Below are 24132 nucleotides of genomic sequence, written 5' to 3' on the forward strand. Positions count from 1 at the left end.
ATAGTTTAGTATTAGGGTCCCAATACGATGTTCCTGCGGTGCTTATTTCTCTTAAGTCTTCAGAAATTAAAATAGAGGGGCACTTTAAACTACGAGTTCACGAGTATCATGTGCGAAAAACCTGCGCTGCGGTATATATGATAGACAAACGTTATTGAGTGTTGAATCTGAGTGTAACACTTGCTGCAGACCTGCAGAGCAGCGTGCTTTGACATAACTATCGCATATTTCAACTATCGGGGACAAAATATCGCGAATGGCGCGAAATGTATAGACAACGTCCTAATTGTAATGATCAGGCTGCCGCAATTTGGCAGTGCGTCATGTTTTTCTTCAGTTGCGGCTGTGCTTCAGTGAACAACCAACTACCGCAAGCCAGCCACAAAGTCTCGCCAGCTATCACTCTTCGCCCATCTTTGTTACTTCTCTTCGGCGAGGATTCGCGCGCTGTTTCTCTGCCTCCTTGTGTCCCCTTAGTGCAGGAAAGCAGTGACGTCTGCCGACAATTTCTGCCAGCTCTCACCTCCCATTGGCTACCTGCCATCATAGACGAAAACAGCCCGGTGCGGATGGCCCAAGCATGTATTTACTTTCCAAAGCATATTGATGATGGTAGCTGCGAGCGGTGGGTAAGGCGAGACCTTCACCTACTAAACTTCGGAACAAACGAAGAGCGTTATTGTGGGAACTTCGCCTTCCTACATTGCGCGTACGGAGGCAACAGACGACGACCGCTGACAGTTGATCCAAACAGCGCAAAGCGTTTGGGCGCTCGAAATAGCGTCAAAAGCGACAGATCCTGAAACTTCTAGAAAGCATCGTCCTCCCCGGTGCTGTTGGCACTACTGCTGCAGTCAAGTTGAAGCCAGAGCCTCAGAAGGCGCTCGAAGTGTGATAAAACGAGGATATAGTACTTGGTGAAAAAAAAGAAAAAAGAAAGGAACTTTTATTGCCCAATTAAACACGAGAGGTTTTGCTTCCTGGGGTGAAACTTCTCGAACGACTGAAAGAATTGAAACCCGTTTACATTACAATTAAAGTTTAGGATGCCGCCTTTCATAAAGCAGTGCCATTTTTTGATAGAATCCGTTTTCAGGCACATCTTTCAGAGCTACACTTGTCAGTTCACATCGTCAAAAATAAGGTATACAAAGCCGACTTTTCAATCGCGACACCACCGCTGCGGTGAACTGGTGCGCGCTTCATAGGGCACGGAGAAGAGGTCCCCTTTGGGATGATCCTTCATGATTGGAAACAACCACTACCAGGGCGAAAGGTTAGGACCGAGCGATAGTAAGGCGAGAGAGAGGCCCTTACCATTCTTCGACAGCTAGCGATTATACTGTAGGGCGCCCATGACGAATGTGGATAGCCATTAGGTAAGGGGATGAGTGTGGATGTGCAAAACATTTACTGAACAAAATAGATCTATAAAAAGATAAAAAAAGAGAGGTCCTATACTTTAATACCGTACACAAGTTGCGCAGGCAGGCGAGAAGACGGCTCAAGTGCCACGCGTGACCATTCTCTTATACCACGCATGTTGCAGGGCGTGCCGCCTGACTCATCACGACGGGACGGTGCACACTCGGACAAGGACTTCCTTTGTACGCTTGGTGGTTACGACGTTATGGATAACCCCGTCTCTTTTTTTTCTCACGCCGAAGAAACTCCGTTATTGCGGTTGACTACTTTGACAGTGACGCACCTTCAAGTTGCTGCGTACGATAACAAGAACGCAACGTATGCCACTGTCCGGAGCCAGCTTCTGCGTTAGTACAGCCTCTGCTGCAGTGAAAGGCTATCGATCTGTATGGCAGGCGTGCTTTGTTTGCAATTTATCTTGGCCTAAAAAGCGATAATCTTGCTACACATTAAGGGAGTTTAACGTTGTCAGTGATATACTTTAAGAACTATTGTATAAACAACGCCCGGTACTTGGTCGTCTTCGTAAAGATTCTTGGCAATTAGTGTCATAGAAGGCCTCGTCGCAAGGCCGATAATATTTCAGGGGCAGCGAGCTGATGTTTCTTGCGTCGTAGCATGAAGTCTACGCAATCTACTGGAATTCACGACAGTCTGCAGTGCCACCGGACGACTTAAGCCGAAAGCATGTTGCTTGACGCTCACCTCTGCTGCGAGTTACTCATGGTGGCTGTCGAGGCAGCGTGCGAGTGGTCAGTGATCGGTCAGTCGCAGCGTGCTTCTAAGTCGCCCTCCCCGACCGCACCAAGGCAAGTCTCGGGAGGGGAACGCGGAGTCCGGCGGTGGTGGTGGTGGCCGCTTGGTTTGACGGGGTGCACCCGTCCGGCTGGATTGGACGCGGCCGCGAAGGATCCCCGGCTCGCGACAGGCAGCAGTGAGCGAGCAGCCGCGCCCCTTTGTCTTCTTCTTCTCGTCAATACACGGTTCATACCGGCAGTTGGAGATCGGACGCAGAATGCGAACTGAAATAAAGTGCCTGGCTATTAATACGTCGCAGATGTCGCATTACCGGGATCTTAGGGGACGGCATTTATGTGTAGTTTAGCAACACCGCCTCAAGTAAAAAGGCGCACACAACGGTTTTCTCAGAGTGGGAGCGTCTCGGAGATGGATGAATTATCTACATTTGCATGATGATGATGATGATGATGATGATATGACCTGAGACAAAATGGCACATACCCACGGCGGGGGATTGGCCAGGGTGAATTGTAGATTGTAAATATTTATGTTCAAGGACTAGAGTATTCAGATAAATATGGATCTTTAACTAAAATTTGAAAAAAAAAAAAACAAAAAGGAAAAGAAAAGGTAATGAAATCGTACCTAGGATACGATATTGTGCCTGTTGATATTATGTAATCATGAATAAAATCGCAAACTGGTTTTAAGGCATATCTCTTGACGCTTGCTCCGAAGGAGAGGAGAACTTGAATGGTTAGTGGAAGGCTTAATCTCGAAAGGGAAGTTGCTAAGTAAATTTTGCGGAGAGATGCGAACCTCTGGCAGTAGAGAAAAACAAAATGATGTATATATTCAATTTCTTTGCAAGGCTCACAAAGGTTAGTATCGGATAGACCCGAGCGACATAAATACAGATTTAGTTTCGGCAATCTGCAGCGCAAGAGAGTCATAGACACTTCACATAGCCTTGAAACACACATGCGGCCACGCCAAGGCCATCTGAGGTGTTGGTAATCTGGTGCAGAAAGGAGAGGTTTGTTACTGAGGTGATGGAGACGTTGGAAATTTTGAAATCGTGCTAAAGTTAAGTAAATGGTATTAGGTATGAATGGAACAAGAGGTCCACTAAGAGCTGATTTTGCTAAAAAATCTGACCTTTCATTATATGTAATACCACATAACAACTTACATAACAACTTACAGGTAGCGCTGGCATGACAAATAGTCGTATGATCTCTTTCCAGAACGTACGCAGGTCAGTGCATTCCAATTATAACTGCAACGTTTGAATAGGGTCTAGCAATCGAATATTGTGTTTATTTCTTGCAGAATGTTAAGGCTTGAGGAGTTCTTTGCTTGGCACCATTTGCAGGTAGGCGTATGGTGAATGCCGTGTGAAGTTCCGTCGACTGAAGGACTTCGATGTCGTGTCTGGGTGATTTGATAAGCTGCGTTTTTGCAAAACGTAATTTGTTTTCCTTGGGCGGTAGTTGGGGCTGGGGGGTTTCTATAGGAACACGGATAAGAAAAGAAAATAATAAATTCTGCTCAAAATACATTCCAATGCAAAGTATCTGATTTTTCCTTGACACCTTTAACCGTGTTCGTCACTAAGCCAGCGCAGCGGGGTGTTCTCTAGCAGAACAAAGCGCTGGCATGCAACAAGTTGCAAGTTCGCTCATAGTATTAGTATTTTCACGACATCAACGCCACTTGGCGGCCTCGTCGCGAACCAGTACACGAAGGATATGCACGCGCGGAAACGCGTGATGCACTCGGTTACCTGAGTGGTAACCGCCGCCGCACTCGGTCATTTTTGCTAATGTTTTCCTTATAAAAGTTCGTTTCGGAAGCGCTGTTACATAGATCCTTGTCCGTCAACAAGAAAGAAAAGCCGCCAGTTCTCACTGTGGCAGTTTCTGATGACAGCTGTGCGGAAAGTTCAGGACACGAGGAGATCTTACGCAGTCGTAGAACGCTTGCGGAGATATGGCAGCTTACTAAGCTTACAACCTTAGGCTGGGCGCGAAATACAAACGGTTTGTATTTCGCGCCCAGCCTAAGGTTGTAAAAAGATTATTTGCATGGACTGCATGAAACAGTGCGAATATGGAGGAGGGGCGGGGGGGGGGGGGGGGGGTCTTTGCATGGGAATCTTGAAGAGTTGTGCGCACAGCTATCAATTACAGACATTATTAAGGCATGGGAGTGTGATGGTATATTGCTATCTTATCCAAAGAGAAAGAAGGTAGGGAGGTTGGCTTGATATAATGACTTCTGAATTTATTTTAATTTTGATCTTTCTATACTTTGTTCATCCCGTGTCCTCTTTGGCACATATATTAGTCAGCTGTCCAAATACAAGGACATAATAGAATAGAATTTAAATTGGAAAACTGCATAATAGCATCCTTTTACTCACCACATGCCTTTTACCCTGAGTACGATGCCTAAAGCACAAGTGCGAATACGAATACCAGTACGAAAGTACAAATAAACTAAGAGTCCAAGACGCACTTCACAGCTTTCGAAAGACAGTGCGCATTGCAAAAAAAAAAAAAAAAAAAAAAAAGACTTTTTTTAGCTTCGCATATTTAAGTATACGATTTAAAATCGATGTTCATGTATGGGCAACATATTCATAATAAAATATATTAGCGCCTCAAGCGCAGCTTCGTCAGTTAAAATTAAGCTGATGCTCAGCGGGAAAGCATTTCCAGGTCGTTTCCTGCGAAGAATAGCCAAAAATCTGCAATCTCCGGGTCTTGCCCAGAATGCGAAATACTAAGCTTTTAGCTTTGCCATTCACCCCTTGTAAAAGAGTGTTCTTTTTCTGTGTTGTGGATTTTCAATTCGTTCCAAGGTGAACGCTGGCCTCCTACCGCTCTCCTTTCAAGTGGGCTTCCTTCAAATGCCAAAAAGTGGTTTTTCTTTCTCTTTATTTATTTTGTGCCCATGAGAAAAGAAGTGGCTTGGCTCGTACAAGGTTGCTAACACTGGCAGACAAGAGGCAGTGTTGTCGTGCATTTAAATGAAAGGTCGGCAGACTAGTTAGTTAGAACCTTGCGATGTCTTCTGCAATGGCACATTATATGACCAATTCTGGCACCCTTTCTGCGTTCTAGAAATCACAAAAAAGATCATTTTTAGTATATGTTTGAATATTTCCTATAACCTTGCGAGTGGAGTCTGCACTGCCTTCTTTATCAGTATCCGAAGGATGCTTGCGCCCATTTCACACTTGTCTCGACGAAATCGTTCCGCTGCTCTGCACGGTCATAATATGAGAAATTATTACCTCAGCAGCTACTGTCATTTCCATCAGACAAAAGAAAATGCGCAATCGGATGTATATTTTACTTAGTGTACAGCCGCCCAAACTTTTAACTAACGTGCACGATGGTCGCTTTTTCCATGCGCCTTAAGGTGGATAAAACCTGCCCGCAGGTCAACATTAAGCAAGGGTTTGGTAAGCCCTTGATTATACTTGGACTTTTCGCAGGTTAGCTCCTTTGCAATGCTCAGAATCACAGAAAATGTCTCCGTTACGCTGGCCAGCTAAAGATTTGGGTGGCTGTACGCGGAGAAGCTGCAGCGATGCCAACTCGAAAGCAATTTGTGCGTGCCGATGCCTTCGATGTGATGTTCGAAGAGTGATATAGGTATGGAAGGGCAACAGACTCGAAAAATGATGTTCACAGGCATACTCGTGACAGGATGTACTCTGAGTACAGTATGGCGTAATCACTGTAGCAAGTAATCTGTGTCGCTTTCTGGCTATGTTGACGCTTGCCCGACAACCGAAAAGAGGCATATAACACCGTTAAAAGGGGACTCAAAAATTACTAGTACTGCCAATAGACTAACATGCGTAGCCTCCCTACCAAGATAGACTGATCGCGACAATTTTGAGATGACTGGCAGTGCAGCACGGCCTCCGGTATCAGCGTCTGAAAACCGGCTTCGACCCAAGCATTTTACTTGCTAAATTGGCCGGTGAGAGCGACACCTGTATCTTTTTTCGCCTTTTCTTTTCCACAGGCTATATAATCCCCTGCATTCGGACCAGTTTCTCTGTAACCAAAGAGCGGTACGTTGTCGGATACAGGCCGATGACAATCACTGGTCCTCAACGTCTCCTTAATGTGCTTAAAGAAGACATAGCATAATTGTAACATAGAAAAACAGTACTAGCTGAGACTGCGCAAATAAAACGCGGGTGAAGGACGCGGTGGCTTAGTGGCTGTTCCCGAGGTCGCGGGTTCGATTCCAACTATGGAGGTCGTACTTCGATGCAGACAAAACATAGACACGGCATAATGCTTTGCAATGCGTTGAAAGCCTCATCTAGTCTAAATCAATAAAGAGATCTCCACGGTGGTTTCCGCCATAGCCCTTGTGTCGCTACGGGAGGTTAAATGCCACAATCTTTTTTTTTTCACAAACAGTGCATCAATTTACCTTTTGTCATGTTCGGTAATGTGAAGAACTTGAGCTATGGCGTCGTTAAACTGCTGTTGCCAAGTAGACTCAAGGAGAGGGGGGAAGTCGTCTGTCTATTTTATTCCGTTGAACTGCACACGAACTGACTGGCGACGAAACTGACACCTTGGTAATATATAGAGCAGTGCTCCGGGGAGGGTGCGTGAGAGGGACAACGAACTGCATAGATGAATAACAGGATGCGTGAGACTGATTTAGCATGGATAGGTTATTCGAGGAAGGGGCAGAGAGGATAGGGCTGCTCTACACAAAATCAACTAAACGGGCAGGCACGACATGTACGATCACTGCGACCTGCGGCGAGTGAATATAGTCACTAGTAATTCCATCAGCGCGATTCACGACAAACAAGACGGATGCCCAGTTGTATTCCGACATCTGCTGAGTGATTTCTTCTCGAACGTAATGTAAGGATGAGAGGGAGGTGACTGGTGGCGGCGAGCGCCAAACGCTCTCGGCGGCGCGCATTCCACGTCCGGGGTCGTTGATCAGGTGACAACCAGAGACGCGGCAGCATTGCGCGCCCTTGCCGAGTCCTTGCGCTCTTCGTGCCCACACACACCGCGGAGGAACGCTATTCCCGGGCCGCGTGGATGGGGCCGAAAAAGAGCCACCGTCGACACCCGGACCACAACCACCGCTCCAACGACTGGCACTCTTCCAGTGGTGGCGGAGACTATCTTCGGCCGAGGAGGTTTCTAGCTTCGCCCGGTCTCCGCTGAGTTCTAAACAAAGAGCCACTGCGTCCGGACGGAACGGGCAGCGAGGAACAAGACGACGAAAGGACCCTGTTCCCTGTCTTGCGGAACGCTCCTTCGCCTTGCTCCGGCGCGCAAGAGGGACGGATGAGCAAAAGAAAACAGTGGACTCCGCGGGCTAATTTTATCTTGCCTCGGTAATTTCATTCAATGCACCTGTACGTCGCAAAACTATTTTAGGGCTGAGGTAAAGCATGGAATACCTGAAATTAATTTCTTCAAGTGCGGTAACCGCGAGGGGGCAGAACTATCCAGTTCCCTGTGCTCACTCTGCCTTCACGGCGGAAACCCTTTACACAGAATTGCCCGAGCTCTTTGCGCTATAGAAGCCTCATCAATGGCACGCAGTTCTGGTGAAGGCATTGTCGAGAACCTTTTTTTTTTTTTACTTTTAAGGTCGCTCCTTCTTCAGATGTTCCATTCGCAGCCGCTTCTCAAGCAATGAGTTTCTTAAGACTGTACCATCCTGTAGCCATGAAAAGTTGGACAGCACGCCAGCTCGCGTTCTTTCGGTCTCTTAGCCGCATGAACGTACGCGCCAAGAGGATCCAGGCGGCAGAACACGCGTCCATCGCATTGCTCTTGTATTTGTCAACACCGTTGTTTCAACACAACATAATGTTCTTTTGTCTCTGCGTGCAGCAACAAGCCGTATTGCACAAGCGTCCTTATGCAAGTCAAACACGCAGTGCACCGCATGACCAGAAGTTATGCTCACCATGGTAAAGTCAGTCCTATTTTGCCTGATTCCTGAACCTGAACGCATCTGAACCAATATTTTTTTTCTTTACCTGAAAATGCGCGTCTAGAGAATTCACGTTTGAATTAATACAAAGAAAACGAGGGATTTATTTTCTCATAGTCACTAAAGATGCCAACAGCCACTAAAACCAAGGAAAACGTACCGGAATGATTTTTTTTTTTTTAGTGCGCCAGGGCTGAAAACCCCATCTCAAGTTTCACCGATATTTGCCTGTGCGAAGACTTCCTCAACCTTGAAATGAAATAAAGCACTTCATGGACGCGAGATGGTTTCTATCCCCGCGGTCAGCTTCACTGACTCCTGCTTTGCACCACTGACACTCTCACTGCAACTGCAATTCTCTCGCGTTGTGCGTTGCCACTCAAAAGGAAACTTAGGTCAAATTATGATCCGACGTGCTTGCACACCCAATTCGTTATTGGTCTAACCACGGTACATGTTTTATATATTTCCTTTAATTTGTGTTCATCATAATCATCATCAGCCTGACTATACCTACCAGTTGATACCCACTCAGGGCGAAGGCCTCTCCCATAATGCTTCAATTACCCCGGTCCTGTGTTAGCTGCGTCCACTTCACCTTTGCGAATTTCTTAACCTCATACGCCCACCTAATTTTCTGCCGCCCCCTGCTACGCTTCCCTTCCCTTGGAATCCAGTTTGTTACCCTAAGCGACCATCGGTTATCCTCTCTTCGCACTACGTGTCCTGCCTACGCCCATTTCTTTTTTTTTTTATTTCCACTAGAATGTCAGTAACCTGAGTTATTTCTCTGACCCAATCTGCACGCTTCCTAGCTCTTAATGTTACCCCTACCATTTTTCGTTCCATAGCCCTCGGCGTTGTCAACTTAAGTAGAACCCTCTTGGTTGGCCTCCACGTTCCAGCCCCACAGGTGAGTACATGCAAGATGCAACTGTCCTTTCCTCCTGAGCGATACCGGTAAGTTGCTAGTCATAATCTCCGAGTGCTTGCCAAATGCGCTCCATCCCAATCTTATTCTTCTTGTTATTTCCTTTTCATGGTTCGGATCTGCGGTTACTACCTGTCCTAAGTAGACATATTCGCCTACTACTTCCAGTGCTTCGCTACCTAACGTAAACTGCTGTTCCTGCCCGAGGCTGTTGAACATTACCTTAGTCTTGTGGATATTTATTTTCAAGCCTACCTTTCTACTTTTCATCCTTCCCTAGTTACTTAGCAAGGCAATGTCATCAGCAAATCGCAGATTACTGAGGTATTCTCGATCTACCCTTACCCCAACTGCTCCCCATGCCAAGTCTGAATACTTATTCTAAGCAAGCTGTGAATTATACTGGGAAGAACGTGCCTCCTTGCTTAACACCTTCTTTATAAGAATTTTGTTACTTTCTTAATGCTGAACTACGGTTGCTGTGCAGCCACACACACACACACACACACACACACACACACACACACACACACACACACACACACACACACACACACACACACACACACACACACACACACACACACACACACACACACACACACACACACACACACACACACACACACACACACACACACACACACACACACACACACACACACACACACACACACACACACACACACACACACACACACACACACACACACACACACACACACACACACACACACACACACACACACACACACACACACACACACACACACACACACACACACACACACACACACACACACACACACACACACACACACACACACACACACACACACACACACACACACACACACACACACACACACACACACACACACACACACACACACACACACACACACACACACACACACACACACACACACACACACACACACACACACACACACACACACACACACACACACACACACACACACACACACACACACACACACACACACACACACACACACACACACACACACACACACACACACACACACACACACACACACACACACACACACACACACACACACACACACACACACACACACACACACACACACACACACACACACACACACACACACACACACACACACACACACACACACACACACACACACACACACACACACACACACACACACACACACACACACACACACACACACACACACACACACACACACACACACACACACAGATACATACATACACATACATACATACATACATACATACATACATACATACGTACATACATACGTACATACATACGTACATACGTACATACATACATACATACATACATACATACATACACATACATACATACATACATACATACATACATACACACACATACATACATACATACATACATACATACATACATACATACATACATACATACATACATACATACATACATACATACATACACATACATACATACATACATACATACATACATACATACATACATACATACATACATACATACATACATACATACATACGTACATACATCTTCCAGTACTTTTACCTCCAGCTTGTCTACACCCTGATTTCTCAATTGCTGCATGATCGCCGTGGTTTCTACTGAGTAAAAAGCTTTTTAGTAATCAATAAATGCTATATGTACAAGGGCTGATTATATTCCAAGCATTTTTCTATCACCTGGTTGATGGTATGAATATGATTGATAGTAGAGCACCCTTTCCGTTGGGTTGGGGGTCAAATGTGCAATTAAAATGCCATTCTTGGGCAGTCGAAAGATAGACCATATTAAAAAATGTCAAAATTTGTGTGTCAGCGAGCCGTCGGTTAACTTGGTAGATTGCGAAATTGATTTCTTAGCCTCTACTTTACATTGACTTTACTTATCTATACTTAGGTGTATCTTCCATTTTCTTTCTTCCCACCCCAGCAATGAGTGGCACGTGTTACTGTGTGTTACTGCCTATGTTATGACCTAGCTTGCCATTTAGGAGGCTGCTTCTCTCTTCTCTCTCCTTTTGTTTTTTTCTGTTATTTTTTTCATGTGACCTGTATTTATTGCGTGCTTCAGCAATAAACCCTGCAGTTGCGAGTTAGCGCTTGTCCGTGTCTTACTTCCTTCCGTCCTTCGTGTACTTTCGCGCTATTTTCCATCATGAATATTAACCAACTCGCCCAACTTTCGGCATTAGTGAAAGATAGCTGATTAGGAAGCAGAAGGAAAAAGGCTCTGGCGGAATCCGAAACAACGACCTCCGGATCTCGCTTACGGTGCCCTACTGACGGAGCTGCAGCGGCGGTCGTGCAGTTTACCGCTATCATGTGTATTTATGCTGCGTGCGACCTAACCATGAGCGTCATGGTCCATATAGCGGAGTTACTGTCACGTGGATCCTACAGGGAGGGCGAGAACTGTGAATGACATCTTCCAGAACCGAGGCCCTCGTTAACCAACAGAGCTAACACAGGACAGAAATGAAAGTTCGCTGAGTTTTGCCTTAGATCATACGTACGTTAGAAACTAGTCATTCCTGATACATTAGTATTCTACAAGATACGATAACTCTACAGTTTGGAAACAGGCGAGCGTGCCCGCTTTGTTGATCTTGCTGCGAACATTAACCTCGTTTTGCTATCGTAAAAGCGGTAGAAAAGAGCGGAAGTCAGAGTGCAAGTTTTAAATAAACGTTTATTACGGGTTACATGGACAGAAGTTTATCGAACTTGTCTAATTTTTGTTGAAGAACGCCGGAACTCGCGCCGCCGACCACGCGTGATTTGCAGATGACCACAGAAGTCTGGTTCGGCACTTCGTTTCTCACTCTCGCAAAGTTGACCCTTCTCTTCTTCAAGCGCGCATCAGCGCATGAAAAAGACAATGGTGATGACGCCCTCGTTGAATGTTCGGTTGTTTATCGCCAAGCACCTGACGGTCGCGTTTTGTCACGAATGTTAGCCATAAGCTCTCGACTACCGCCAAAGTTAGATAATTTTTTTTTCAGCGTAGTTTAAGCATGACTGATGCTGCCTACTGGGACATGTAATCACGATGAAAGTGTTATGGTGTGCAGTTGTGGTGCAGCCATACCGATTCTATATAAATGTTGCTGCGCCATACAAGCAAATGAGGGAGGCGCCGATGCAACGAGTCCAGTGAGTTCGAACAAAAGCGACACCTGCGATAGCCCACGTCCTAATCAGCCAATGCAGCGCGCACCAACAACACTGCATTTCATACCCCAATAACGACAGGCAAGTGTTAATGGCCTTCATAACAAGCAACTCCAGCAAAGAATGACGCCTTTGAACGCAGAAGTGGAGTGCAGTTTCGAGAAGAAACCGGCGAATTCATTTAGAATTGCCGGAAAATATAGTTGTGTAGGAAAACACCATTCATTTGTGCTTTTCAGACTCTAATTATGTTCTTAGTGCACGCCTACGAGCTTTCGCAACGCCTCAGTTCAATTGCTGGCGACTGTCAAGCGAAGACTGCGAGCGTCTAGCACCGTTGCGGTGGGAGCATACGTGGCTGCGCTGAAATACCGACGCTGTCATTTGGAAGTTTCTATACTTTGGGGACTTTTTTCAAAGCCAGTAAAAGCAGCTACGTGAGGAGTGCCCGATAATGCGCTAACAGCAGCCGGCGCTTTTACTCAGTAAAGCCGGCTTCGCCATCCTCGGCGCCTGAGCAGTTGGCATTGAGCGAAAATGCTGATTGGTTGACAGGGTCATGACGTCACCGCACATGACTTCGCGCATTCGAAGCACCCCACAACGTTCACGGTAAACGTGTTTTCGCGCACGGTATGAAAGTTAATAAAATAGCACATGTACGAATTCATGGTCCCCTGCATGTGTAAAAATGATTTGATGTAGTTAGCACTCGCAGCGCCCCTTCATTATTTTCCATTTACTTGGAACTTGTCTAGAAGGAATAAAGACATGCTGGCGACTATGGCTGTGGACATCCAGTGGCAGCCAATTGAATTTACTCGGTCGTTTTACGTTTACTCGATTGAGACGCTTCTCGTTTTCAAGAATCTTGGGTGGTATGCAGCTGCTTGTCTTGTATACTCGTTAAATGTGTTTATGTGATATGGGCAAAATAAGATGGCACTGAAGAGCTTGTGCAGAGCGAAATAATCCTAGAAAGGCGATTTGCGAAGACAAAAAACACGTATAACAGGCGGCTGCAATGGTCGTTAAGTGGTTAATTCTCTGGGAATGTTCACAAGCGCAGCGTCTTTACTCGGCTGGGCGCGGCGCAAACGTTTACGGAGCAGAACTTTTTGGGACTTTTAAAAAGTTTAGAAACGAGTACCTACACCTCACCTGCGCTCCATACAAAAGCATGGGTGCAGATGAAGCGCACTTTATCGACTGGCAGTATCGCAGAAACAGGTTGGCATGATTTACTGGAAACAACAGGTTTGCAGTGGCAAACCCAACTTGGTGCTAATAATTACATGGACCTCTAAAAGCTGGTAACGGGTTATTAGTAAAGGGGAGGTAATAAAACGTTGGGAGTTCAAACATAGCTTGAACATAGTTATACAAGCGAAACCTCATGGTTTTGCATGGATTAGCAAGGTTTTACACGGTGTGACGCTTTGAATTAGGGGGAGGCTCAAGCTTTGACTAAAGGTAGAGGTGACAGCGCTTTTAAATTCCGAAATTTTTCAAAAATACTTCTTCCCCGCAGCTGCGGCGACGTACTTATCATGCCCGACTACTGTTCCGGAGTTCTCGGGTTCGAAGCCGACAGCCGGCAGCTGTGTTTCGATGGAGGCGAAACGCAGATGTGTCCGTGGGCTCAATGCACATAAAAAAAATCCGAGTTGTTCAAATTTCCGGATCCCTCCACTATGGTGTAACTCATAGTCTCAGTTGTTTTGGTACGTTAATCCTCATAAGCTAAACCAAATAAACATTTTTGTCTAATTCGGTTATTGAGGAAAGGAGGACACAGTATCTGTTTCGCTTTGCGATTGACATCTACGCTTAATTTGTGCCCCGCCGTTGTGGTGCAGTGCAGTGGTTAACGCCAGACTACTCTACCAGAGTACCCGGGTTTGAACACTACCGCCGGCGGCTACGTTTCGATGCAGGCGAAACGGAATGGCATTTCGGGGCTGTGCAATGTCAGTGCACGTTAAAGAACCCAAGGTGGTCGAACTATCTGGAGTCCTCCACTATGGCGTCTCTCCTAAGCAATGTTTAGCCTGAGTAGCTTTGGGACGTCATACCTTACAAACCAAACCAACCTAGTTTTTAAACTGGTTTATAAAGAAGCAAAGGTGCTGTATCTGCCACAGTTCTCGATTGTGCCTGAACTGTGCCGTAAGGGAAGGGGGTTTTGTGCAACGGCCAGCGAAATCTGAAGTTACACCTCGAATGTTAGAGCTCACGTTTTAATATTGTGCGAGTAACGCGCATACCCGTAGGCTTCCGACAAACATAGCGTAGAGTAGTAACGCTTACGTAAATGGAAGTATACATACAGATATGGACAGAGTGTCTGCAACGGTTGTCAAGGTAGTCTGGTCTGTGTGCGCATTTATATTGCCGTAAAAGTTAGTAGCTTGAGCTGCAGTTGTGTGGGGTATTAAACCAACTCGTTGATAAAGCTCAGATGTTGTGGTGTTCTAGACGGTAAAGAAAGGAAAATTATTTGAACTTCGTTGCAATCTACCTAAAATTATTTGGAAATTCTCCATTATATACATTCCACTTGTTCAATGCGTAGAGTCCAAGACAAGCACGAAGTGGCGGCCTTGCAAGTGGCGACCCCTGCAACCAAAGTCATCATCATCATCAGCCTGACTATACCCACTGCAGGTCGAAGGCCTCTCCCATATTTCTCCACTTAACCCGGTTCTGTGTTAGCTGCATCCACTTGACTCCCGCGAACTTCTTAACCTCATCCGCCCATCTAACTTTCTGCCGCCCCCTGCTACGCTTTCCTTCCCTTGGAATCCAGTTTGTTACCCTAAGCGACCATCGGTTATCCCCTCTTCGCACTACATGTCCTGCCCATGCCCATTTCTTCTTAATTTCCACTAGAATGTCGGTAACTTGAGTTATTTCTCTGACCCACTCTGCACGCTTCCTATCTATTGTTACCCCTATCATTTTTCGTTCCATAGCCCTTTGGGTTGTCCTCAACTTAAGTAGAACTCTCTAGGCTAGCCTTCACGTTTCAGCCCCATAGGTGAGTACAGGCAAGATGCAACTGTTGTATACTTTCCTCTTGAGCGATACCGGTAAGCTGCTAGTCATGGTGAAGGTATGAAGATTCAAAAGCTTTTAAGAAAACGTCACTCCAATAGAGCTCGACGTCACCTGCGTAGTTTGCCCTTCGACTGTAGCAATGTCGCATTCATTTACTGAAACGCACCAACTAGCCCAACTGTTTTCCCTGATCGTGCTCCACCGGCCCGTCCACAAAAGGTATACGCGTTTCCAACATTGTAGCGGCTGAGTGTAGACTAGCGTAGACCCGTTTTGCGCGCCCTGTGGCTGAACTCACCACGAGAGGTCTCCCCGCCAGCCCCAGTAGACGGCGAGCAGCAGAACAGCGACCGAGGCCAAGGTGGCTGAGGTTGTCAGGAGGGCAGCCATGCCGACTCTCGGCGCCCGCCGTGCTTGCCGGCAGCAGCTGCCAAGAAGCCTACTTTAGTCGTCGCGGCGCAGAAGCAGCGGTGCACACTCCGCGACGTCTTTTCGCGGACGATGCTGAGCAGGAAGCGTCGTCTGGAAGACCCAGGGCGGAAGAAAGCGTTCAGGCGCACAGGCCAATTATTACAAAACGAAGTAAATGTGTTCGTGGATGGGGCTCACAGTGTCGTGGTATGCGGATGGTGAGTTGAAAACGCGCTTGAATGCAGAGCGTGGTCTCGTGGGACACCTCGCGACGGACTAGCGTCGCGCGGCTCGAAGGGCACTCCTTCTGGTGTATGCATAAGTGCAAGTTCTTGAGCAAGGTCAACCTTGTCCAGAACTGGTGACCAGCGCGCGTGACAGTCTTTGCACTCATCGGTCCGTCACACGCAGTGCCTTGATGGGGATGAGATTGTTCGAACGTTGCACTCGAAGATGCTCCAGTGATTGTTCCTTGAGGATCGTCAGAATTGAGACGAAAGATCTAGGTAACAATTATCGTGCTTCGGTGCATTTTGCAGTATGCTGCGCAGGCCACGTAAGCATGCTGCAGCGGCCGAACTCAGAGCGTCCTGCCTCAAGGTATGTCGGGCGGCGAAGCATCGGCTGCTTGTGATGAAAGAGAGCTTTTTGCCACGCTCGCTGGGCTGTCCATGTTTGTGGCGTTGTGGTCGATGGGAAAAGCGTTACTGCAGGTTGCATGTGAGGGTGTGAGCCCTTTCCATTAGCGCAGACTGTAAAACGAGGCTGTAAAACAGTTTGTGTCGGGCAATACACCTTCTCCGTCGACACCGTATTAAAGGGATGCCTCTCAGCAGTCACAGAATGCAGCAACATGACCCCACGCCAAGAATAGCGTCTGGCGGCGAAATTCCGGCAACGCTGATGGTTCACAGAATCATGACAAACTGATGCGGTGGTTATCACACCGATCGCGTGTGAAGGTCACTTCGCTGTGAAGTCTAGGCATCCTCGGTTACTTCACTTTCGTGGTGATTACCAAATGTGGAAAGTTTCCCTAAAGCGTCCACGAGACAACCAATCGTTTGCTGACTGATGGAACGCCCAGCCTTTGCGTCGAGTTTCTTAACCCATCTTATATCCACTCCTTGTGCGATTTTGGTAATGCAGCTACGTTAGCGCAGGTTTCGTGCGCTTGGTAGATAAGGCATCCATTGTCGTAGTCTTGTCGTAGAGTTGCTGGATGAGGATTGAGGCCCCGCTGTTTGCTCGGCTCTCAGTAAAAGACTCCTAATGGTCGCTGTGGCGCATGCTGACCTGTGCAGTATTCACAGATGCGGATGATGAACATAGCGATGGTGTTACGGGTGGGGCCCGTGGTGTTCGCCAGTGGCCACAGTCCACAGTGAGCTGGTCAAGCGGCAAACGTCTTCCAGGCGCTGTACAGGTCGTGTAGAGCGTCGTTTCTGCCGCTCTCGCAAGACACGCAAGCTCGTAAACGCTTGTGCTCGCAGTCTGGCGTTTGATTTACGCCGGCGTGTTTCGGCTTCCGCGCGCATCGAGAGCGGGTCACACACAGTAGCCGGGCGTGCGTCGAAGCCACGCATCGTGCTGCGCTTTGCGGATGAATATAGACTGAGGTAAAACAATTATTGCCGAGTGAGCGCTATATCGAAGATAAAAGGAGCCTTTTAAAAGTTATCCCTTGTTGAGCACTTCAAATGAATGGATGAGCGTTGGTTTGTAAGGGTTTAACGTCCCAAAACGACACAGGCTATGAAAGACGCCGTAGTGGAGGACTCCGGTGATTTCGACCACCTGGGGTTCTTTGACGTGCACTGAGATCGCGCAGAACACGAGCGCCTTGCTTTTCGCCTTCACCGAAAAGCGGCCGCCGCGACCAGGATTCGCTTCCGCGCCCTTGGGAACAATAGTCGAGCGCCGTAACCACTGCACTACCATGATGGGATGAACGAATGAGTTTTAGCCAGTCTCTCACATGCAGGGATAATTTATACACCCAGTCTATCCACGAAGAAAAAAAAAGGATCGAAAAATCTAATTTACTTACGGTCCGTCCGGCGGTCGCCGATGCTGCAAAAAGGAAGTCCATGAAAAAGGTAGAGAGAGAAAAATGTCGGAAAAGAGAGAAGGTAGTGCAGGAACGCGTACTGATTAGGCCTTGTGCGAAATAGAGCAAATAAACGACATTCACGATGGAACACACCTATTCAAGACAATCCGAGGATCGTTTCAAAAGTTTACGTCCATTAAGAAGTGAAACAACGGCGGTAACATTGAAGCACGCACACTCGCCTGTTCTCTTTGGATCATTTCTAGCGTGCTACTGAGCACTAGACTGATTTAGTGTTGTCATTATTTGCAGGAGATGCTACCCGTTCGATGCTACAGAGCATTAGCAATAGACGCAGTACAGCAGGCATCAGCGGCGTTTAAAATTGGCTGACATCAAAGAAAAGGCGCAGTATCTGTCACAATTCTGCGCGCACACTTTAACCGAGCTGCTAAGAAAAGGCGGCAGTGCCGTAGTGGAAGGCTTAGGACGACCACAAAGCTTCTTTCATGACAGCCAAGAACTCTTAGTGGAGTGTTTCTTGAAGGAATATGTGTGAAAAAATAAAAAGTTGTCTGCAATTGTACATACATGTCTCGCTCGAAATATTTGCCTTAATCTATCGAAAAAGTGAAACAACTGATGAACTGCGCTCAAATGTCGTATTAGGAAGTAATGTAATCGTCGGAAAATTTTTTCATTCATTGTATGACACAATTGAAAATGATGTCGACCGAGAAGTGAGGCAGATAGTGCACCTTCCTTTTTACTGGAACCAACATAAAGAAAACTATCTAAGGATTCTCGCTATGAAAAAGCGGTGTTAAAGCCGCTTTGCGTTTACTGCTAAGGCGAAGTTCGAGCGTCCCCCTAATTTTGCAACAGTTCCCTCGGAATTTTCACTTTCTAACGCAGGGAGATGTCTGGACGCTTGCAGAATCGGCTAAGGGAATTCACATGGCACGCTGTCAGAGAAAAGCGTTATTCATCACTTGAAATAAAAGACTCAGTCTTCCCCACGGCCCTCAATGGTTCGTAATAAGCGAACAGTAGGGAAAATCGCTACCAGACGCTGTGGCCCAGCCTGGGCCAGAATCGCTTTTAGTCAAGCTCACTGGGGAAACGCATTACCACGAGTAACACCGCGGTGTTCTATAAGACCGCAGGTTCCCTCTGTCCGCTATTTAAACTGCGGCTCTTTGACTGCGAGGTGTTTATATTTTCTACATGTGGTGGTGGGCCTCGCGCAGCTTTAAGAGCTGGACCTTCAGCTTGCAGTGAACACGAATACGTCGACGCCAAGGCACTGATTCGATACGCGAGGGTCAGTGCTTAGCATGCCGGACAAGCATTTAGGGTCTGGCCGACCGCGTCAGGTTCGTTAGCACCGCCTTAGGCCACTCTCGCCAACGCGAACGCCGAAGGTGGGTATTGTGTGTTTGGTGTGCACATACGCGGCTGGCTGGAAAGCGCGGTTTCGCCTTTAGTCCAGACGTGACTAACGGCAGTCGTTAATCCCGATAGCCGTCAGCCCCGCGAAAGAGCAAACCCGAGCTTGGGATGAAGCGAATGGCGCTTAAATGCGGTTGACTGGGCTCGTATGAAAAAGTCAAAGAGCATCAAAAGGGTTTCAAATTGTGCTAGTTGGCGATTCACGTGGTCAAACATCGTCGTGCTTTTGAATAACCTGAACACAAAACGGAAAACGACTCTAAACACATCTGTGGCAAGATTAATACAAATGGAAATCTGGCGCCACACTGCGCTAGATACAATTGTACACCCTATTCCACGAGACTGCACTTCTGCTAAATTCCAGGGACAGGCTAACCAGGGAGCTGTGGGAGGCTTACTGTATCGAATCTGAAAAAACAAAGGGCCACGAGTAATTAATTCAAAACTTACGCTATCCAAACAAGAGCAAGAATTCTTGGAGAAGTAAAAAATGGAAAAATTATCGGTTGTGTCACATTTCACACACAGCGCCCGTAGATATAATAACACCATTGCTGATTTTGACTTCGTTGAGAACTTTTGACACCCGAAGCTTGTATATGTATGTATTCTGCAATAAAATTTCAGTTGATAGTTTGCGCACCAGTGTTTCGTGTAGGTTTCTGTTCTGTGTCCAATTTTTTCAAAAGCGCTGCTATATTTGACCATGTCGAAGAGCAGTTCGGCATTCTGAAACAAAAATGACACTGTAAAGAAAAGAAAAAGTTTAAGTTGATACTAAGGTGTCGCGAGATATCTAAACGAAAACTGCAATTGTTTTTTCGCTGGGTGTTGTACAGTTACTAGTTTTCGTTAAAGAACTCTCCTGCCCGTATTTACTATTTAAGCGAACTTGTGTCGGTGAGGTGGTCTTTTCATGAGTTCAGCTGGAGTAGTTCCTTCGTGAAACCCCCTTCCGCAGTGTGATAAGCATTGTCCCCTTATAGGTGAGATGGATATGATGAAGGTAACGTATAATAAAGGAAAAATGCAGAGTGTTTTAAGAGACAACGGGTGATTATTAACACCCGATTCGAAGTCAAGAATGGGAGATTCACACGACCAGGTCATGTAATGATGGGGACGGATCAGCATTGGTCACGTGGGTAACGGCACTCAAAAACAAGGGCATAGCGCAGAAAGTAAAATCAGGTAAAGACAGAGAGCAGGGCGCATAGATCAGAATACGATTGGAATATACGGCTACCTCAACTGATTTATTTACTGATTTATTTATAGGAAGGGAAAGGCGCGGTAACTGTCTCACTTGTTTTTCTGTGGACACCGCAACCGCGCCGTAAGGGAAGGGAGGAAGATGGGAGGGAAAGTGGAAAGAGAGAAAGAGGAGCCGTAGTGGAGGGCTACGGAGTAATTTCGACCACCTGGGGATCTTTAACGTGCGCTGACATCGCACAGCACACGACGCCTCGTCGTTTCGCCTCCATCGAAACGCAGCCGCCGAGGTCGGCTGCGTTTCGATGGAAACTATATATATATATATACATATATTCTAATCAAACAAGAACAACGATACGATGTGGAAGAAGGAAATAATGATTGTGGTCTGAGCAAAAAAAAAAAAAGAAAAATCCAGGTCACTACGATGGAAACGGTGTGTAAGAAGGAAAAAAAACCGATCAGTAAAGGTCGGGCTAAACTGATGTTCAGCAGCCTGGTATGGGAAGATCAGTTTACGACTAGTGTCGAGGCGCTGGAAGGGGTAAAAACGTCTGTTTAGAAATGGCAGTCACCGCAGACTTGGAACATGAGAACGAAATAACTCAGAAGAAAAAGTTGAGGTGGATGAATTTGGCAAGTACTCGCCAAACATGAATGACTTTGTTGTGTTTTGCTTTACGGTTTAAGGTTCTTATACGTGCACTGACATTGAAGAGTACGTGGGTACCTTGTGTTTCACCTCTGTCAAAACGCAACCGCCGCGGATGGGAACAAACGGGCTACTTCAGGATCAGCGGTTGAGCGCCCTAACCACTGGGTCGTCATGGCGGTGGTTAAGAGTGTCTGCTTACCAGTATCCCTCACTGAAAAAGTATACAAATTGTAGTGGTGCTCATCCATGACGCAGAAACCTGATACTAACAAAAAAGATACAACGTAAATTGAAGACATCGCAGAGAGCTATAGAACGGAAAGGGGTAGTGACAGCGTTAAGTAACTGCATGCAATCAGAATGGATCAGGGAAAAAAAAGCGAGTTAGCGACGTCCTGGTCGGAAAAAGGAAGAAATGAGCTTAGGCAGGACATGTAACGAAAATCAAGAAACCTGGTGGTCGCCAAGGGTAACAGATCGGATTCCGAGGAAAGGAAAAAGTACCAGGGGGCGGCATAAAGTTAGGTGGGCGGATGAGGTTAAGTAGTTTCCGGGAGTCATGTGGATGCAGCCAGCTCAGGACTGGGTTCCTTTGGCCCTTCATGAGCGCAGTCAACCTGCTGCTTGCTGCTGAAGAGTGCGAACGAAAAGAAAAGGATACAGAAGTGTGTAATAGAAAGGATTCAAGAGCGTCACTGTGATATGGAAGCGGAGAAAAAGAGCTGGAGAGAGTAAGAAGGTAGAAGTAGATGCATTAGGGGAAATCTTTGTAAAACGAATACAAGAAACTTTACCAAATGTGAAGATTAGAAGGGTGCTTATGATGGAAGTGCCGAATCCAATATAAAGGAGAATGCTTGCTTGCGAGGATGCTATATGCCAATATGAGAAGTGCCCTAGTCAGTGCAGCAAAGACGAAAGGTACGACAATAAACATTTACTAGTTCATTCATAGTATTTTGCGTTTGATCACAGAGATGAGTTGTGTTCTTCTAGATGGCATGTGCGAGCTTATACTCTTCACTGGCGCTTTGGGATCACAATGCGCACGCAAGTTTGAACAGACGCTGAATACTCAAAGGCAATAAAAAAAATGAAGGAATGGTTTCGAGTAGCCACTGTACTGTCAATATGCACATATGCGGACTGTTTATCGGAAGTTAAAGAAATATTGCAATAACCGAAATATGCTGGTTCTTACATACCACAGCAGAAAGAACGCGATCACATTCACTGTAGACAGCGCAATGTTCGATACGTTACGCGGACGTGACAAATTCACGCTCTTATTCATATGACCACACCTATGGTTGCTTAAATATTTTTCACTCCTGATCAGGTTCCCCAGTTTTGTGCTGTTTAAGCTGGTTGTTAAATGAGGGAATGATATAATACTCTCTGAACCCTTTTCTGTGAATATGTTTTTTTTGTTGGCGACTGTAGGTTTTACTGATGACATCGTGAGTTCAGGATCAGCACGCAACTCTCTACGCATCTTTGAACGGTCTGACGAAAGGCACTGTTCAAGAAGTATTTGAAAATAACATTGACATAGAAGAAGACCGCTGAAATCAGAAGTTTTGCATGACGAAAGAAAGTTTACCAGTTACGCGTGGTGGGGTTCTTTATAGATGCAATATTTTAAGACTGTCTTCCAAAAGTCCCCCAAATTAACCTTCTGAAAGGAAGGAGAATTCAAACACAGGTTTCACCAATCCGTATGGCCGGGTATGCTAGAATTAATAGATCCCTTTTTCACCTCTACTTTAGGATCTAGAGAAAGGCACATAACGCACGTAATGTGCATGTGCAGGTAAAATGGATGCGCTTGTTTCAAGCTAAGCCTGAATATTCAAAGTTATGATAGAAATGAACCTGTGTCTGCTGAAGATGGGCTCGTACAAGATTATTATCTGGAAGAACGAAGATATGAATAAGACGGTGGAATGACCGATACGGAGAATCCGTAAAGAGCGCCTTTCTAGCGGTGACCTTGACATTGTCCTTACGTGCACAACTTGTGACTGGCGCATATCAAGGTCAAATCAAACTGTTAAAAAAATCTAAGCCATACAAGTTGATATTTACGAATAAAAACGAAATATTTACACACCGACCCCTTCTGTCTACGGGGCCTCCGCAACGAATGCGTGCTATTTGAAAACCCGTTCAGGGATTTCCACGTGGCGCCAAGTTGACATTGTGCCGCGCCACTGGAACTCCTGTTGCCATTATTGTTGCTATTCTTGCCCGCAGTTCGCTCGCGTTTTCAGACCCACGGTGCGGCCTTGCACGCACAATGGCAAGGCCGGAGGTGGCGAGATTCTCCCTTCGCACCTCGAGAGGCCGCGAGACTGGGTCAGCAAGGCGGACGATGCTCTCCCGGTAAAGAGCGAAAGAGAGAGAGAGAAACACCACGTGGGCCCAGATTCGCACGTCACACACTGCTCTCAATAGCGGCGCCAGCAAACAGCGGCTCGCACTCACTCTTTGAGAAGCCAGTAGATCTCCCACAGGGCGAACATCACTCCGCTGTCGCCGAAGACCAGTTGTCGGGAAGAGCTGCTGTATGAAGGGAGTCGACGTCCCTATTAGGAGAACGGGGCAACACTGTATTCGGGAAGACACCGAATGAACTCCTCAGAAGCACTGCCCTGCTAAGGTGGCCACAAAACGCTGCGGATGGAATATCGTGTCAAACAGAGAAAGCTCTCCGGCACACGAAAGGCACACGTAACCCTGTGTCGGCAGCTCCGCTTTATCCTCCTCAACCACAGCTTCCGTGGGGTGTTCACGTTCTCTTTGCACCCTTTCCCTTTCCCTCTCGCCGGTTATATTTTCGTAGTTGTGCGTTTCTTTCTACCGCGCCGCGGTTTAGACCGCTCCGGGTTTGGGCTCCCAAAGCGCATGCGTCCTTCGATTCGTGGGCCCACGTCGCCTATATAGCACACCCGT

General features: G+C 46.6%; 1 protein-coding gene across 1 annotated transcript in view; it reads right to left on the bottom strand.

Moving 5' to 3' along the window:
* The window catches only part of LOC146192229 (arginine kinase-like), a 71400-nt gene extending 47490 nt beyond the window's left edge, over positions 1-23910 (bottom strand). The window contains exon 1 of the mRNA XM_084602398.1: positions 23665-23910. Coding sequence (XP_084458524.1) covers positions 23665-23702 — 38 coding nt within the window. The 5' untranslated portion in view covers positions 23703-23910. The remainder of the gene's footprint in view (positions 1-23664) is intronic.
* Between the last annotated feature and the right edge of the window lie 222 nt (positions 23911-24132).

The sequence above is a fragment of the Amblyomma maculatum genome, chromosome 4 (assembly GCF_055883805.1).
Source record: "Amblyomma maculatum isolate TAMU_Amacu chromosome 4, ASM5588380v1, whole genome shotgun sequence".
NCBI classification, from domain to species: domain Eukaryota; kingdom Metazoa; phylum Arthropoda; class Arachnida; order Ixodida; family Ixodidae; genus Amblyomma; species Amblyomma maculatum.